The sequence below is a fragment of the Melitaea cinxia genome, chromosome 12 (assembly GCF_905220565.1).
Source record: "Melitaea cinxia chromosome 12, ilMelCinx1.1, whole genome shotgun sequence".
NCBI classification, from domain to species: Eukaryota; Metazoa; Arthropoda; class Insecta; order Lepidoptera; family Nymphalidae; genus Melitaea; species Melitaea cinxia.
This window is the reverse complement of record NC_059405.1, coordinates 13,135,408-13,154,400: the sequence shown is the minus strand read 5'-3', so window position 1 is coordinate 13,154,400 and position 18,993 is coordinate 13,135,408. Positions and strand designations below refer to the sequence as shown.

Genomic DNA, 18,993 nt, shown 5'->3' with positions numbered 1-18,993 from the left:
ACGCCGGGCGGGAAATAATCTACCTAGCTCTGTCTTGTTTGAAAAACAGTAATCGTTAAATTAAAATGTGCCATCGTGCAGAAAATATTATTTTTATAAATAATATTGAGAATTTATTGTCTAAATGTACAAATTCTAAAATAATAATCATATAGTATATATATATATATATATATATATATATATATATATACATCCTGCTAATAATTAGGCGTCCCACATGGGCCGAAATGCATCTAAACTGGCGTCCACCTCCTTTAGACGTCCGCATATCGGACGCCACTTTTTTAATCGATGTCCCATTAGTCCTTTTGGCTCTAGCTACCTGTACAACAAAAATCGCCGGAAGCCAAAAAATCGTTGAGACATTTGCATTTGTATAACTAAAACTTCCGCGAAATTCCGCACCAACGGTGCAGCGCTAGTCTAGCGCGTATATCGACAGAGCGTATACTCTGCTAAAACTCTTCCGATACAACCGATTATTTGACGTCCTATTGCGACGTTGCCAAACTGACTGTATTTGAAGGTTTTGAAATATTCAATTAAGTCAAAACAAATCATTTAAAAACAGTTTGCCGAAGTTGCTACGCACGTGTCGCTGCTTATTTGACGCTCGGTTGCAAAATAGTAAAATAAAATAAAAGTACACTTAAAAGGAAAAAGTGAGGCATTAACGAATTTACGAATTGAATTTACATATTAAACGGAAAAGTGACACTATTTTGTCATAAAAATAAAAATATTTCTATAAGTTAACTAGCTGACCCGGCAAACGTTGTCTTGCCGCTAAACGCTATTTTAAAATAGGTTGGTGGTAGAAAGGTGAAAACATAGGGTTGTATGTATTTTTTAACGCCAAATCATAATAAAATAATAAATAAAATAATTTATCTAAAAATTAAAAATTAAATTTAGGGGTGGACTACCCTTAACATTTAGGGGGATGAAAAATAGATTTTGTTCGATTCTCATACCTACCCAATATGCACAAAAAATATCATGAGAATCGGTCAAGCCGTTTCGGAGGAGTTTAACTACAAACACCGCGACACGAGAATTTTATATATTAGATATACATTATCTATACTTTTTTGCATGAATATGGAAGCCAGGCTGGGTAGCAGTCTTTGAATCTGAAAAAACAAAGGTTCTGTTACATTTAATACATTTTTGCAATGATTTTTTATTTGGTTACTGAGCGTCCCTACTGAAAATTTGTGTTTTTTGTTTAGTGACGGTTTGGTCATGGACGTCGAATATGTAGTGGTTCGAATAGTAGGTATACAGATTTACGACGTCTGTATATAAGGTAAGGGCTACGCAATACGTAACACATATACGGACGTTAGTTTGACGCATACTGTTATTAAGGATACGAAGTTTTTTTGCAGCTGTTCTGGCTTTTGACCCAATCCAGGCTACACGCAATGCCGTCAAAAAACTTTGGGATACTTTTAGACAATGAAAGTTTTAGAATTGCTCTCGGTCTCCGGTTGGGAGCTCCACTGTGCTTTGAACACAGATCTCCGTGCGGAAAAGAGGTCGATTCTTTCGGACTACACGGCCTTTCCTGTAACAAGAGTTCAGGTAGGTTTTCCCGCCACGGTTCCCTAAACGATACCATAAAAAAGTTCTTGCCACCATCGACGTTCCTGCTCTTATCGAGCCTACTGGAATTAGTCGCAATGATGGCAAGAGACCTGATGGATTGACGTTGGTTCCCTGGGAAAGGGGACGGGCGCTTGTGTGGGACGCAACCTGCGTTGAAACACTTGCTCCTTCTCATGTCAGGGAAACAGCCTTAAAAGCGGGAGCCACAGCGGAAAAAGCTGAAACGACTAAACGGCACAAGTATTCGTCATTAATTTCAAATTACATCTTTGTGCCATTTGCAGAATTTAGCACTGCTACTCCAAGGTCCAAACCTTGGAGTAGCAGTGCTAAATTTTTTTTTAAATGAGATAACTCCTCGCCTTATTGCCTCCACTGGTGACAAGAGGGCTGGTGCATTTTTTTGCCCAGAGAATCGGCATAGCGATTCAACGAGAAAATGCTGTCAGCATTCTTGACACGATTCCACGCGGACATGATTTATACCAAAACTATCTGTAAATATTTAGTTCTTAAGTTGTGAATTGTAAATATGTATAATGTTTAATAAACTATTGTTATCCATTTAAAAAAAATTAGAAACCTACTTAAAAGATATACTTTATATTTTATAAGTAAATATTGTTTGACGACGTTTAAATTTGCCAGACGACGACTTAGGTAAATCATTCTAGTGAAAGAGAGATAAGTAGTTAGACTATTTAGTCTGTATAAAAAATATTTTAGCCGTGAGACATTTTTATATTGAAAATGATAATAATATGTTGTTTGTAAAAGCAGGCAGCACAACTATTTGTGGCTATAAAACTTAATTAACCTATAAGATTCGTCAGCGAAGAAGAAAAAATAATATCCTCGTATTCTTGGATGCCCAGTTACCCATGTTCTAAAATTACTTGAAATCCGTTTAGCTGTTTTGGCGTGATGAAGACACAACGACACATACAAACATATAAAAAAAAATGTTCGATTCAGTAACCTGTATTCATAGACCGTATCACTTTTTTTAAATATCTTCAATATACAGAAAGTATCCGTGGCAGGTAAGGGAACATTATTTATTATTATTCTTTGACGGTTCGCAGGAAAGTGGACATAACCTGCGAACCGTCAAAGAATGCTTATAACAAATGGACACAACGATAAATATTGATAATTATTTATTATATTATTATTCTGATGATGTGCTACGTCGTCAATAATTAAAATGTTAAAAGTCTAAATAAAATATATGTTGCAACTCATTAAGAGAGCTATTACAAGATGAAAAATTGGAGGTGTTCCTATGACCGTTACATGTTAAAATTTCAACGAGCATAATAGAATTATTTCTTAAGTTAACGATAGATGATCACACCTACTAGAAAACTGGCAACGTCGCATTTCAGCTTACTTCTCACTCATTTCATCATTACTTATATAGGACGCTAAATAATCGGTGCATTAAGTGAGGCTATATGGATATATGGAGGAAGCAATAACATAAGTATCATGAAAGGGGTTCATAAATGGTTGGGCACAACTGTAAGCAGAATATTCTCAAAAAAGAAATTTAAAGAAATTGATATAACCCACGGAATTTAAAATGAAAAAAATAAGCAACATTCGCAGAAAAAACATATAAAATGTAAGCATAACTGAGGGACGTCGTAATAACGCAGTTTGTGCTTGACGCCAAAAATGTATCTGGATGTATATATATATATATATATATATATATATATATATATATGATTTTATAATGATATGATTTTTTTTTATTTATATTAACAAATTCTTCTGTATGCAAATGTAATTTGTTTCAATGATATTCAAAAGTTTTACCTAGATTTATTCATAAAGCCAGTAATAGAAATAAAAACAATCTTCAAAAAATATATATTTCTTGTATTACACATTAATGACTCGTGACTTAAACAGTGATTTAAATTTTCAATGAACTCGTGTATGTTTCGAAGATCATTGTCTTTACTGAATGTCACTTGAAAAGACGAAATATTTTTATAGAAATATTTCCTATTGTGCACGACAATTTACATTTCAGGTAAATGAAAAGCTTAAACAAAATATCACGTGCTCAAATAAATGTGTACCGCTATCAATTAAGATTAAAGTAAATTTTAGCAACACCACAAGTTCATTTTCCGCAAATGTAATTCCATTTCACATCGTGGTTGAGAAAATCATCAGGTCGCGTAACATAAAAATTTATAATATTCAATTTACAAAACTTTTCTAAAATGAACTTTATGTTACACACATAATGTTCACAGGATTAGATTTAACGGCAAATATAACTCGGCTTTTGTATTAGGTCGTTGGCTTTTGAAAGAAATCTTGGCACACGTTGGTGATTTCGTCAGTTTATGAATTTGTGAACCAGAACAATCCGGGCACGGTCCTTAAGTTTTAAGCAGGTAAAAACCTTGAACGAAAACCGAATACGTTAAAATTTCACTACGAATTGTACCTAGGGTACACAATTTACGTTTAATTTATTATAAGTACATTGTATAATAACTATATTCATAGGTATTATTATTTTTAATTCCGTAATTGTTAAATTATTTTTACAGACGACAAAATATTAATATTTATTATATTAGCATAAAAATCTTGAGGATAAATGTATTTAACACCAGGTTTTACGATTACCTACAGTCTTATCGTATGCCATTGTAGCCATTGCCATTCTAATTATGGGTTTGGTTTTTTTAGACAAATATGAACTATCTGCGTTTATACTTAGGTTTATATTGCTTTGCGAATAGAGGTAATACTTAGCGTGGCTGTGTCTGAAATGTCCCCTAAAATGTAAGTAGGTATAATATTATAGGAACAAAATTTTAATTTATATTTTGGGAAAATTTATCTCTCTTTTATCGATAATATCACTATCCCAAATTTTCTATTTTTCAATAAAAACACTTAGGTATTATTTTAATGAAGGCATCCTCATTTTATTTGCTGTGGTACCAACGTTATTAGTTATGAAACACGTCTATCAAATCATTCATTTTCAGACACGTTAATTAACGAGGTTAACCAAGCGATCACAACATTTTTTGTTATCATTCCTTTAGAATAGAAATAAATTATAAATCTTAAAATGTTCTGTTGTCCAGAAGTCGGTTTAAATTTTATTAGTAAAACAAAGAAAAGTTTTTGGAGAATTGTAGAGAATGGCAAGGAAATCAATCGATGATGGGTTTTCGTTTTCTTCTGGCTAATTGTAAGGGAATGAACTAAAATGAAAAAGGGCGGAATTTTTATCATCAGAAAAAAAATACGAATTAAAACGATTTTAAAAGTTTTATGTAGGTAATCAATAGGTAACTTTTAAATTACCGTGGTCCGGGTATTTGTGCAGTCCTCGTGGGTCTCCCCACTGTGCCTTGGAACACGTTAAGCCGTCGGTCCCGGTTGTTATCATATACACCTGATAGCGATCGTTATTCATAGTAGGGAGTATATCCACCAACTCGCATTGGAGCAGCGTGGTGGATTAAGCGCTGATCCTTTTCCTACATGGGAAAAGAGGTCAGGGGCCTATGCCCAGCAGTGGGATATTACAGGCTGAGGCGAACTTTTTAGTTAGAATTCGTTAACATCCAAAGTATAGCAGTTTTTATTCTTAAAATACTTATTGTACTAGGTTATTTATTTTAGTATGCAGTGTTCTATTTAATCACCTGGATGAATCAATTCCGCTGAATCACTTATAGCAATGCTATCGCGTAGTGATGTCCATTAATATAATCACTATCGATAAATAATCTTAAAAAATCAGCAAGGTATTCGATATTACGATAATATTATTTTTTGTCTTAGACCACGTTATAATGTAATGTATGGCAACAATTGTATTTGAATTTGGTCAGCTGTTATGTCAATTTAGATGTACAAAATTATTTATGTTTTGCATATTAGTACCTATGTGTCTGTGTTATATGGTTATACCTATGTAATACATTGCTATAATTATTTCTCTCTAGAGCTATAATATATTAAGTTCAACTATATTGGTTCATTGGCTGTTATATAAGTCATAACCTTTTGTTTATAACTTGACTACGTGTTTTAAATAAAATGTAACGTAAAGGATTGAAGTGTTAAACAAATGGAAATTTAACGAATGAAATTTAAAGTTAACGATTTACTAGATGTAGCTTATCAATTAAGAATGCATTAAGTTTTACCTTTTTTTTCTTTATTCATGTAAAACAAATAAGTAAAACAGCAAATAGACACCAAGCAATCAACTGTGTAAAGATGTCCATAAAATGTCTATTTATTCTTTTTATATTAAAATATTGTCAATGTTTATTATTTATTGAGATGTGATAGTACTTAATTAAGTTATGATTTTATCGACACTATTTCACAAAGACACAAGATACTATTTTTATTTACTACGTTGTCGATAGCCTAGCTATCTACATCACTACTGTTTTGTATACATTATATCTGTTGCAGTCAAAACTCTTAACCAGTCAAAAGCACTATTGACTAGCAAAATCAGTCAGAAGTACTTTTGACCGTTTGCTTTAGTCAATAATACTTTTGACTAAAATCACAGTTAAAAGTACTTTTGCCCAATGGAGCTGGTTAAAAGTACTTTTGACTAAATGATTCCGTCAAAAGTGGTTTTGACTGGTTGTATCAGTCAAAACTCTTAAAAAGTTAAGGTGGTCGATAAAAATAACGACAAACGCACATATAAACTTTTATATTACTCATTATTAGTGGAGAACGTGCTGATATTAGAACAAAAATGAGTGACTACGAAAAGAAAGAAGGCTTTTTTCAAAAAAATTTAGCGATGGAAGACGACAAAAGAAAAATTAGAAAAGTTTGCAATGGATGTGGAAGACGCGAAACTTAATGAAAAGGAAACACCATTACAGTACAGTAGACTACAACGCTTTAACACATTGAAGTTTGTGGTATAAAAAAAAATTAGTTACAAACACAGAACCTGTCAAATATTTTTGCCGGCTGAGGAAATCTACGACATTATTGATGCTGCTCATATTTCTATAGGGCATGGTGGTCGCGATAGACTTAAGAATGAAACGGCAAAAAAGTACGCTAATGTTACAAAAGAAATGATTAATATATATTTATCAATGTGCGAAGTATGCCAAAGCAAGAAAAGCAAGAAAAGGATGGGTCAGGTTTAGAAACCGATCCTGCACACTGAAATGAACAGCCGCTGCCAAGTCGATCTGACTGACATGCAGTCGCAAGAAGATCGCGGGCATAAATTTGTTATGGTTTATCAGGATCATTTGACTAAATTTATTTACATCTAACGAGTTAATAGTGCTTTTGACTGACGCTTTTTTGCAGTTAAAACTACTTTTGACGGAGAGCGTCAGTCAAAAGTATTTTTAACCGCGAATTTGCAGTCAAAAGTACTAATAACCAATAATTTTCAGTCAAAACCACTTTTGACCAACTTGTCCAGTCAAAAGTACTTTTGACTGATTTCGCTAGTCAATAGTACTTTTGACTGGTTAAGAGTTCTGACTGCAACATATCGACTGTACTTGTTGTTACTTTGCCAAAATTTCAGTAGGATATAAAATAAGAAGTTTTAATTTTATATAATGAAATATTTTTAACCCAAAGCTTCGGATGTGTTGATATATTCTTTTATACAACAAGATATAGCTTGTTGAGCTAAAAATTTATTTTTATACACATTTACTCACAATTTGTTTTGGTACTTATTAAATTGGTTGACATATATCAACACTCGACTCCTGCCTGCCGAATTGCCGATATTTCATATTTTAGTATAAAATTATCCACAGATCTAATCCAACAGTTTTCAATACAACTTATGAGTAGGTATTATATGTGTGTATACAGAAGAAACTCTCGAGACTAGTATTTTTGACATTTCGAGAACCAATTCAAATATAAAAAAGTGATAGTCCGACTATTACCGACTATCATAGTCGGTAAACATATTATAAGAATTTAAATACTTGTTCTGTAATTTTGTCAGTTTTATACAGGCTACTCTTCAATATACGACCGGTTCGAACAGAATCGATTGTGATGATAGGACTTTCCAGAGCAGTTGCTTTAAAAGGAATTATATGGACTTCTTTTATAATTAAAAAATAGTAAATATATTAGTAAATCGAAAAAGTTTTTATTAGGAACTTAAAATTATTCGTAATATTGTTGATATACCTACCTATTAAAATTCGTACGATCTTCAGCTTTTAATAAGTATGCTTAACATTATTTTGTATTAGATAAATTTGACTTGATATGCGGTTTCACCTGCGGTTAAGTTTAGACTTAAGCTACTTTTTACTTTTACCCTAATTTTTTAATCTGCTTTAGGCAGTTTTTACAAATATTGAGAAGTAGGTATGAACCTCTACCTACCTAGTCTGTGCCGTCATCCTTTTACACGATGGCCGCGTTCCACTAAGCGTCCGCAACGCCCTAAAAGTCCATTCCATCGTTCCACCTAAGGCCCGTGGTCGTCGCAAGCAATCGCTCGACGTCATAAATGACGTAACTGTTCGCGACCACACCGTCCACAAAATATGGGTGGGTCAAAGTTTGCTTTCATTAAAAACATGGCGGGATTTTTAAAAAAACAACTGTCAATGTCAAATTGTGAATGTCATCTCTCATTCGGTTCTGCAAAAACGCAACGCTTATTTCCCAGGAATCCATGTTGAATTAAGTTTTAATCTAATTTCGCGAAATATTTACTTCTAACCCTCACAGATGCATGTTTTCACCATGCCGCCATATTGCGACAACACAGCTGACACCTGATAGCGCCCAAATATGCGTTCCACTTATAAAATTCGCCTACAAGTACAACGCCCGCGGCGTTGTTTACCTTAGTAGAACAGCAATTTCAGCGGTGGTGAACGATCGCGTTGTGTGCCTTAGGTGGAACGCGGCCGATGTGACCTCTGATGTAATTTAATATTATTATACACCCTATGCCTAGCAGATAAGACTAATATTAGCGCGCTCGTCAAAATCTCGCACCAAACATCGCGGACCAAAATTATATTTAAACATAATATTTAGAAAACTATAAAACTATTATCTCGAGGTGGACAAAAAAATCTTTACGTATAATTAATTTTATTGTAAACAGTCGATATCTGTACATCAGAGATATTTAGGAAAAACGGAATATTGGGGTATTTGTAAGTCTGATTGTAGCCTAAATAGGTAATTAGTTTTTTAATATTTGTCTGTCAGTATTCCAAGAAATTAGATGCATTTTTTTATAAAGGATACCGGGGGTCTACTTTAATTCTAGAATAGGGTTCGTCATGATTATTCATGATATTAAACAACATATAGTGATATGAAAAGTGATGTTGTTTGTTACTCAAAAACAATTTAATGGGAATTAAATTTGACCTTATGTTACGCTTATGTAACGCATTCGTGTTACAGATCAAGTGACACGTTTATGTTATGAGAAAATCCGAGAAATTTACTCTTCATGTTTACCGTCATTATATTAACGTTATATTACGGCTTAATTAAATTAAAAGTAAATCATAATTAATTATTAATTGATTAATTATTTATATGTAGTTTATAGCTACCACCATTGACTATTTCCGCTTACGATTACTGTTTAAGTCAGATCAATAAAGCAGATCTTATATTTATAACTTAATGGCTTTTATTTTAAACTATATCGTGTCATTTGTGTGACGGAAAGAAATAAGAAAATGTTCGTAAATCCACCAGTCAGTCAGTAACAAGGCCGTATTTTCCTAATAAATAAGTTAACTAACAATTAATTCTAATTAGTAATGTTTTGAATAAGTAATTGTTATGTTTCTATAATATGTACATTGTTAAAATACTTCCCTATAAATTGTTTCTGTACGTTTTAACCTAATGCATCTAATTCATACTTGGCGCATCGGATTATGTTGCTATGCCGTGGTACTACCTTGCTTAGGTCGAACAATTTGCTTTGCCATTTCAATCTTTATGACTATTGTATTAAAAGTTATATTTATGTCTACAGGTAGTGACGCAACTCACGCGTCGGCCTTTACGACGGAACTTTATCGCGGTCATTGTTCCGCATCTAGAAAGAGACGTCTATATACAATTCGAATAGCTCCATCACCTTCATGATCCGTTTGAAATTTTTCATGGTAAAGCGCGTTTGAATACATAATATAAATTTAAAATCTATAAATTTCTTTAACTTATTTTAACGAGAAATGTATGATATTCTACCTTTAATAGTTATTCATTAATCGAGTGTCTATTTTTATTGAGATACACAAGCAAGTGATCGTGAGTTTACACGTGTTTCGAACGCAATTCAATGGTTTAATCACACCGATTTATGTGTTTTACGTAAAGTATCACACCATCCTATACCTATCACACCGAATTAAATTATGCTAACATATACCTAGCGTTTAGAGTTGCTTGACGAATTACAGGAAATGGAGAGAAATAATTTATCTATCTATATACCTATATAAGAGATTTCCACCTATATATTGACTCATCACGATATTTCTAGAAGGCGTAGAGACCCGAAATTTGGTAGGATATTTCTTTTGCCGACTAGAGGTCAGCTAAGAACAGATTTTAAGAAATTCCTTCCACCTACAAGAGGGGTTGCGGGGGCGTTAACAATGGGAAATTCCCGTTTTTAAACTACCTATAGCTCCTATCGACTCCAAATTCGGTAGGAATCTCCTATATGTGATGTAGAAATGATCAATGAGCGGATTTTATTATAACTCATCCCCAATAAGGTTTGCGGGGATGGGCGTTAACAACGAAAATTATAAACGTATGTAACTCCGAAACTACTGAACCAATTTTTATTACATTTTGTAAGCGTCTGTAATTTAGTCCAACTTGGGAGATAGGGTATTTTTTATCTCAATCGGACCGGTAGGTGGCGCTGCTATCCGTATGTAACTCCGAAACTACTGAACCAATTTTTATCAAATTTTATAAGTATCTATGATTTGTTCCAACTTGGAAGATAGGGTAGTTTTTATTTCAATAGGACACAGCAAGTGGCGCTGCTATCGGTATATAACTCCGAAACTACTGAACTAATCTTTATCAAATTTTGCAAGCATGTGTAAATTGGTTCAACGTGGGAGATAGGGTAGTTTTTATCTCAATAAGACCTGGTAGGTGGCGCTTCTATCGATATGTAAGATATCAAATTTGGTAGCTGTTTTCCGGGAGGACAACGTCTGCCGGGTCTGCTATATATAAATAAGAGATTTCCACCTATATATTGACTCATCACGATATCTCTAGAACCATAAGGCGTAGAGACTTGAAATTTGGTAGGAATATTCCTTTCGCCGAGTAGAGGTCAGTTAAAAACGGATTTTAAGAAGTACCACCCACAAGAGGGGGTTGCGGGGCGTTAACAATGGAAAATTCCCGTTTTTAAACTAGAGCTACTATCGACACCAAATTTGGTAGGAATCTCCTATGTGTTGTAGAAATGAATAATGAGCGGATTTTATGATAACTTTTACCCAATAAGGATTAGGGGGTGGGCGTTAAGAATGAAAATTTTAGAGTGATCGAGAGCAAACTCTGTGAGTATTCTGGTAGTTCTATAATCTATTCATATTATGTATAATTGTATACACATTTTATCTCAAGCTCAAATAAACATAAAAAATATTATATTGATTGAAATACCTTAGTGTTTCTCAAATATTATTCCACTATTTTTTATTACTATTTAATTCATTGAAGGGTTTCCTGTTTGTGTATCAGCAGCTAGCTGTGATATTCTTATGTTGTATAAAATAATTTAATGTGTGTGTGATATTCGAGTTCAAATAAGTCTAAAACTATTTTTTCTTTGTAAACATTATCAATTTCAACGCGAGCGAGGCTACGGGCAACTGCTAGTATATTATAAATGTTTATTTTGTAAATATTGTTTTTTTTAGTTTACTTCTTAAGAATCGATTTTCATATAAGGCCCCCTGGTATGAATTTTTTTTTAGGGAAGTAAAATCTACTGAACGGATGACTTCGTTACGTTTCTCCTATTGATATCCCTCGTATTTCTCGTTTTTATATACTTTTATCGTTATTTGATTCGTTTATTTACCATTTAATATTGTATTAATCTTTTTCTTAGACTAGTAATCCTTTTTTGTGCCTATTTAGACATTCGATCTGAAGGAATACTTACGAAGCTTACTCCCCAAGTCAAGCGTACGTAAAGAAGTTTTACTTCAAAATTGCTTAAACTATAAAAATAAGTAAGTAATACAATGAGTAAATTGCCTTGAAGTAGATAACTATTATCAATTATAACAATAACAATTTATTGCATAATTTGATTTATAAGTGACTAAATAATTCTACTTTTTAAATGTAAATGTATTTAAAGTGACTATGAGTATTTTTAACCGACCTCCAAAAAGACGGAGGTTACTCAATTCGTTGTATCGTCGAACCGATTTTAGTAATTCTTTTTTTGTTGGATAGGAGATATCCCTGTTTTGGTACCATGATAACAAAACCAGGATCTGATGATGGGATCCCAGAGAAATCGAGGGAAACTCGAAAATCCGCATAACTTTTTACCAGGTCTACCGATTTTGATAATTTTTAATTTAATCGAAAGCCGATGCTTAATCATGTGGTCACATTTAAATTTCATCGAGATTTTCGTTGTTTCTTTGTCCGTTATCAGTTTAATTTTTCATTCATCGGTCTTCTGAAGCAAAAACAATCTTTGAAACGCGATACAGTTATAGTATAAGTATACTATAGTTATATGTACATACTATAAACTACTACAATAACTACGCGTTATCAAAGATTACTCAAAAAGTAGTTATCAGATCTCGATAAAATTTAAATGTGACCACATATTAAAAACACCAGCTTTCGATTAAATTAAAAATTATATTCAAAAATGTTTAAATTAAAAATTATCAAAATTGGTACAACCAGTAAAATGTTATGCGGATTTTCGAGAGTTTCCCTCGATTATTCTGGGATTCCATCATCAAATCCTGGTTTCCTTATCAAGGTACCAAACTAAGGATATCTCCTTTCCAACAAAAAAAAAAAAAAAAAAAAAAAAAGAATTATCAAAATCGGTATATCCAGTAAAGAGTTATGTGGTATAATACAACGTAGGTCGATGAAAAAAGCTTCAAGTAAAAACGCGTTATTAGATATAACTCGAACAGTAGTTGTTAGATCTCAAATGGGACCAATTGTCACACACCACTTCCGATTAAAAAAAATTGTCGAAATCGGTCCACCCAGTCAAAAGTTCTGATGTCACATACATAAAAAAAATATAGTCGAATTGAGAACCTCCTCCTTTTTTGGAAGTCGGTTAAAAACATCTTGCTTTGGACACGACTCACATCACTCGAGACGTGTGGTGTAGTATCGCATTTGTATTTCTTACTGTTGACACATATTTTTAGCTTTGCAATTTATTCTTTATTACTTATATTACTGTTAATAGTATTTTAGCAAGTAGTCTGTTTTATTTCTTAGAATTGTGATTGGTTGTGGTCTTTTACGAACTAATTTACTTAGTAAAAAAAACAATTATCATGTTTATATATATATATATATATATATATATATATATATATATATATATATATATTTATTTATTTTTTAATTATTGGCGGATATATTCCCTGCTATGAGTAACGATCGCTATCAAATGTACATAATGACAACCGAGACCGACAGATTAACGTGCTCTCCGAGGCAAGGTGACTACCCACTAGGACTAACAACCAGACCGAAAATATATAAATATATGTATGTATAAACAAAAATATCCATTCCGAGCGGGAATCTAACCCGCGAACGTGTTAATGTTAAGGCACCGCCGACGCGTCACACGCACCATTACACCAGAGCAGTCGTATTCGCGGTCACGTTCGGTAGAAAAACAACCTTTCCTTTTAATAAATTTCCAAAAATGATTTCATTAGTCTAGCTTTAATAAAAAAGGTATTGCTAAATAAGTCTTACTGATTGCAGTACATTTCATTGTGCATGTTCATGTAAGACATATACTTTATGTAAGTTAGATAAGTAGGTATAAGTTGTAATTTCACTTTTTTATGTAATAATTTCCATAGCAAAATAATGCTTCACAGTTATACAATTATAAACTATATACCTATATGCGCATTCTTTAAATTATACAAATGAATATAACAAAGCTAGAGTAAATAGTGAATATATTACATACTATGATTATTTATTTTACTGTCTATTTTCTTACGCAAATCGTTCAGTAACGTCACCTGCCGTAACAAATAAAAACTAAAATATAGAGTTGCCATGCTAAGTACTCTTTCTACTATTTGATAGATTATGTACACTTAAAATTAGACCTTTTACAAAACGGAATAAGTAGGTTTCTACATATAATTTAATAAAAATAATTATAACCTTACATTCGAATAAAAAAAAAGGTAAAAAGAACCGCCTTGCACTTAACAGCAGAACGAGGTCCTTGTACAATTTTGACTTACACAATACCTGCCTAATCTATTTTTTCATGTATGGGAAACGAACTAGCAACGTTTAATTAAACAGCCATTTCCTGTGACCACCTAGGTTACAAAATGCATTGGATCAGACTATCCCAATTTTCCATTTATTTTCTCAAAACAAAAAATAAACAATTAATATTTATGAAGTTTATAAAGCGTATGAAAGTTATTCCTATATTATTATTGATAATTGGGTTGGTGAAAATGATAAAAATCACTATTGTGGAACAAAAAAAAAAATAAACGTGTACATCTTGGGACGCCTGACAGAGATGATAACTTAAACTAATCTAAGAGAGAAAGATGAGAACGTCGTAGGTTAGAGTGAGAGAGGAGGAGCCTGCCTATTACTGCCGTATGCTTGAGAGAAAGGGAAGCCAAAAGACTAGTGCCGTAACGTATTACGTTAAGAAGCGGTTATTCTCCCATAAGTAGTTATCACTTCGATAAATAAAATTAAAAAAAGAGTGTGTATAAACTCTCTTTCTATTTTCACTAACATATCCCCTTCTCAACTTCCGTTCGTCTTATCTAATTACAATTTCCATAACGCTCTTATCACGTATTCACCAGCTTAGTCCGCAACTCAAGTGTCTGAGAAAAATTTACCTTAAAAAAAAAACGTATTACAGCAAGAAGTGTCGAGAAAAAGTCTTGTTACGCTTTTTTTGATTATGTACTACGCGATAAGGAATTTTATTCAAAAAAGTTTTGCGTTTCTTCATATCGTAAAACATATGAACATATAAACATATCGTGAAACGTACAGAGCATTTGACGTAACGCTTATTTAAATAGTTCTAAGATTATAATTTAAAAAGTTTTATAGAAAACTAGGGACCAGCCCCGGCTTCACACGGGTGCAATGCTGATACTAAATATACTACAGAATGTCTTTATTTATAGTGTATAAGCTTATAGCATGGTTATTAACATAATAACAACAACATTCAAATATGCGTCGTTAGATTACACGTTGTTACAGAAAGCGTTAAAGAAATAAAGGTTCACTGCTCGTTCCCCGTAGATTATAGCGTGATAATATGTAGCCTATATGTTGACCCGACTTCTTAATAATATTCGTGCCAAATTTGAAGTAAATCCATACAGTGCTTTTTGAGTTTATCCCGAACATATATACAGACAAAAAGACAAAAATTCTAAAAACTATATTTTTGGCTTCGATATCGATTGTAGATCACACCCACACAAGTATTCTTTTAAAAAAATATTCAATGTACAGTTTTGACTTTCCTACCATTTTATTATATGTATAGATAATAACGCTTTATAGCGATTTGCCAACATCACAACTTCGAGCGTCTACACGCGTAATAACATATATAATTATATATATTATATATTATAAATTTAATTAAATATTATATATATATTATTTAATTCAATTTATAATATATAATTAATAACATTTTTTTTGGTAATTGTAAACCTATAATGGTATTAATACACAATTTAAGATTTAGTAGTTTTTTATAAAAATTAGTAGGAAAAATGTATTTAATATAGTAACACTCTTAAAATTGACCGCCACCCGTGAGCAAATCGTTCGCTCGATCTCGCTCTGTCGATCGAGTACGGTAGTGGAAGCCATTTTATTCTTGTGAATGTGACAAAAAATATTTTTGGATTACCACGACTTTATTTTTATCGTGTCAATGTGTGCCTACAAAAAGTGTCTTTTGTGACGTGCATACGTGCTTTAAAAGTTATAATGTTCGTCTTTAAAATCGGTTTGTGTTGACCTGCCCGTTTCTTCGCGGACTTCAGGCAGGCATCGATTAGTACAGAAGGCAGCCTGTAACGGCAAACAGAGGCACTGGAATAGTTGTGTGCGCCATGGGCAATAATGCTGCCACCGCCAACAAAAAGGTGGATGCCGCCGAAAGCGTCAAGGAATTTCTTGACCAGGCCAAGGAAGACTTCGAGGAGAAATGGAAGAAAAATCCGACAAATACCGCCGGATTGAATGACTTTGAACGAATAAAAACGCTCGGAACTGGTTCATTTGGGCGTGTTATGATAGTGCAACATAAGCCGACAAAAGAGTATTATGCTATGAAAATATTAGATAAGCAAAAAGTTGTTAAGTTGAAACAAGTAGAGCATACCTTAAATGAAAAACGAATTTTACAGGCTATTAATTTCCCATTCCTTGTAAGCCTTAAGTTTCATTTCAAGGACAATTCTAATTTGTACATGGTGCTGGAATATGTTCCTGGTGGCGAAATGTTTTCCCATCTCCGCAAGGTTGGCCGATTTTCAGAGCCACACTCGCGATTTTACGCCGCTCAGATAGTCCTCGCTTTTGAATACCTTCACTACTTGGACCTTATCTATCGAGACCTTAAACCTGAAAATCTTTTGATCGACTCGCAAGGCTATCTTAAAGTAACCGACTTCGGTTTCGCGAAGCGAGTCAAGGGGCGCACGTGGACGCTTTGCGGAACACCTGAGTACCTGGCACCAGAAATCATCCTGTCAAAAGGATACAATAAAGCTGTAGACTGGTGGGCGCTGGGAGTCCTCGTCTACGAGATGGCGGCTGGATATCCGCCTTTCTTCGCCGATCAACCGATACAAATTTACGAGAAAATCGTGTCGGGTAAAGTGCGCTTCCCATCGCACTTCGGCTCCGACTTGAAGGACCTTCTGCGTAATCTCCTGCAGGTAGATTTGACGAAACGTTATGGAAACCTAAAGGCGGGAGTGAATGACATTAAAGGACACAAATGGTTTGCTAGTACTGACTGGATTGCCGTGTTCCAAAAGAAGATCGAAGCACCCTTCATCCCCCGCTGCAAAGGTCCGGGTGATACAAGTAACTTCGATGACTATGAGGAGGAGGCCTTGCGTATTTCATCTACGGAGAAATGTGCGAAGGAGTTTGCAGAGTTCTGAGCGCGCACCTGGAGCCTGCGTACGGACACCCCCGTGAGTAGGTGTTTTGTATTAGTGAATCTCCCATGACCACAGTCATGGGAGGGCAATGAGTGCATCTTGCGGGTAGCTCAGGGTGTAAATAGACATTGAAGCTCCCCAAGCTGGCACCCCAGGTGTATCAAATTTGGAGTTTAGGTCAAATGAAAGTAGAACTGATCCAGATATTTTTTGTGGCATTCATTCTCTTAGTGCCCGTTCAATTTAAATATGAACAGACAAAGTGTAGCTCCCTGGTGATATTCTCTGAGAAGCATACTGCTGATAGTGTAGTTGAGTGTAAGCAGATCTTCATTGTCAGTAATACGTGTTTTTTGGTATGTAGTTTGCTTTTGATAGCGTCGGAATGTGGTAAGCTTGATTATTTTTAAAATTGTTTTTATGGAATCATACAAATTGTATATTTATCAGATTTCCTTGTGGCTTATTTAGACTTATAGGTCTTTACTATTATTCTTGTCATATTTTAATAATATCAAAATGCATCACTCAATCATGATTATAGAATCAGTCACTAATTAATTCGGCTAATGAAATTAATTTCTTGAAATACAGGCAATAATATTGTTAGACCTGTGCTGGATATCATATTTTGCTTTTTTACATTAAATTTTTTTACAATCAGCCGATATTTCATGTGAAAAGGCAAGTATATTCAGATAACTTTTACTATATTAATAAATTTATTAAATCAGTGTTATTTTGTGAAAGTTTTTAATTTTTGACTTTTGTTATTGGTTTTATCTTTATAATATATTGTTAAATCAGTTGATATTTTAATTAAGGAGTTTAGTACTACATCAAAAAATATTGAAGAGATTAATTTATTGTATTTTTATATAGTTGTGTTCAGTTGTACAATTTAACCTGTATTTGTGATCTGATGGAAGATTTTTTGGATTTAAGTGTAACTGTATAGTTCCTTATTTTGTAGATTATTAAAATGGTGATGTTCATTACGCACATTGGAAGACATTCGATGACATACCCAATCTATATATTGTTAGCATCAGATGTTGAAGAGCAATAAAATTTCGTACTGTTGATAAAACAGTTTAGTAAATGTTCTTTCCTTATAGACAAACTCTAAACATGAATCGTAAAAATTTTTGAAAAATCAATATCATATTTTGACTGATGTTTTCAATATATTGATTTGTTAAGTATAAAGTCACAAGTGCTGTGTGCTGATTTCACCCAACATCTGGAGGTAAAAATAAAATTTGTTAGCTAATTAGATGTAGGACTTCAAATTCAGACTGTACAAATAATTATCTACTTAGTTATTTGTAGAGTATTTTACATTGTGGAAACATTGTTTCAAATTTGTGGTTATAGTCATTAGGTTAAATATCCTGGGATGGTTACTTAACCAATATCGCTTGTTATACACCCTCAGCGGAATAGTCAATGAAACATGATAGTTATAATTAAATTAAATGCCTTTTTGTACATTGCAATTTACAAAACAAAAATTGCTATTATTATATTATGTTAAAGAATTTAATGCATGCTAAAATCAAATAGTGGCTAACTTATAAGTAGATTTAATGTTCAGCTCTTGAAATAATTGAGTTAACTGGTTGTTCAGAAATGTAATAAGTTAGCTCACAACATTGTATTTATGAGAAAACCCATCGTCACACTAAGTGTGTCATACTATACCTTAGTGTATGAATTTATCAAATTTGCACTTAGATTAATTAAAATTTTGTTTGAAATTAATAATGTCCATTATGACTATGTTGTATGGATGATGCTAAATCATATCAACCTTTTATCATTAAATAAAGAATCTTTCTGAACTTATATAATAATAGTGTTGTCCATCAACTTGTAGTTCTAGTGAGAT

The 18,993-nt window shown here is 33.1% G+C and overlaps 1 protein-coding gene across 1 annotated transcript; it reads left to right on the top strand.

Annotated features, from left to right (window-relative positions):
• The first annotated feature begins 15,718 nt into the window (after positions 1-15,718).
• On the top strand, positions 15,719-17,102 carry LOC123658454 (cAMP-dependent protein kinase catalytic subunit 1). Its single transcript, XM_045593875.1, has one exon. The coding sequence runs from the start codon at positions 16,041-16,043 to the stop codon at positions 17,100-17,102; it is 1,062 nt and encodes a 353-aa protein (XP_045449831.1). The 5' UTR covers positions 15,719-16,040.
• The last annotated feature ends 1,891 nt before the right edge of the window (positions 17,103-18,993 follow it).

Excerpts from the sequence above, each read along its gene's own strand:
- LOC123658454 (XM_045593875.1), top strand. The coding sequence starts at position 16,041 with ATGGGCAATAATGCTGCCACCGCCAACAAAAAGGTGGATGCCGCCGAA.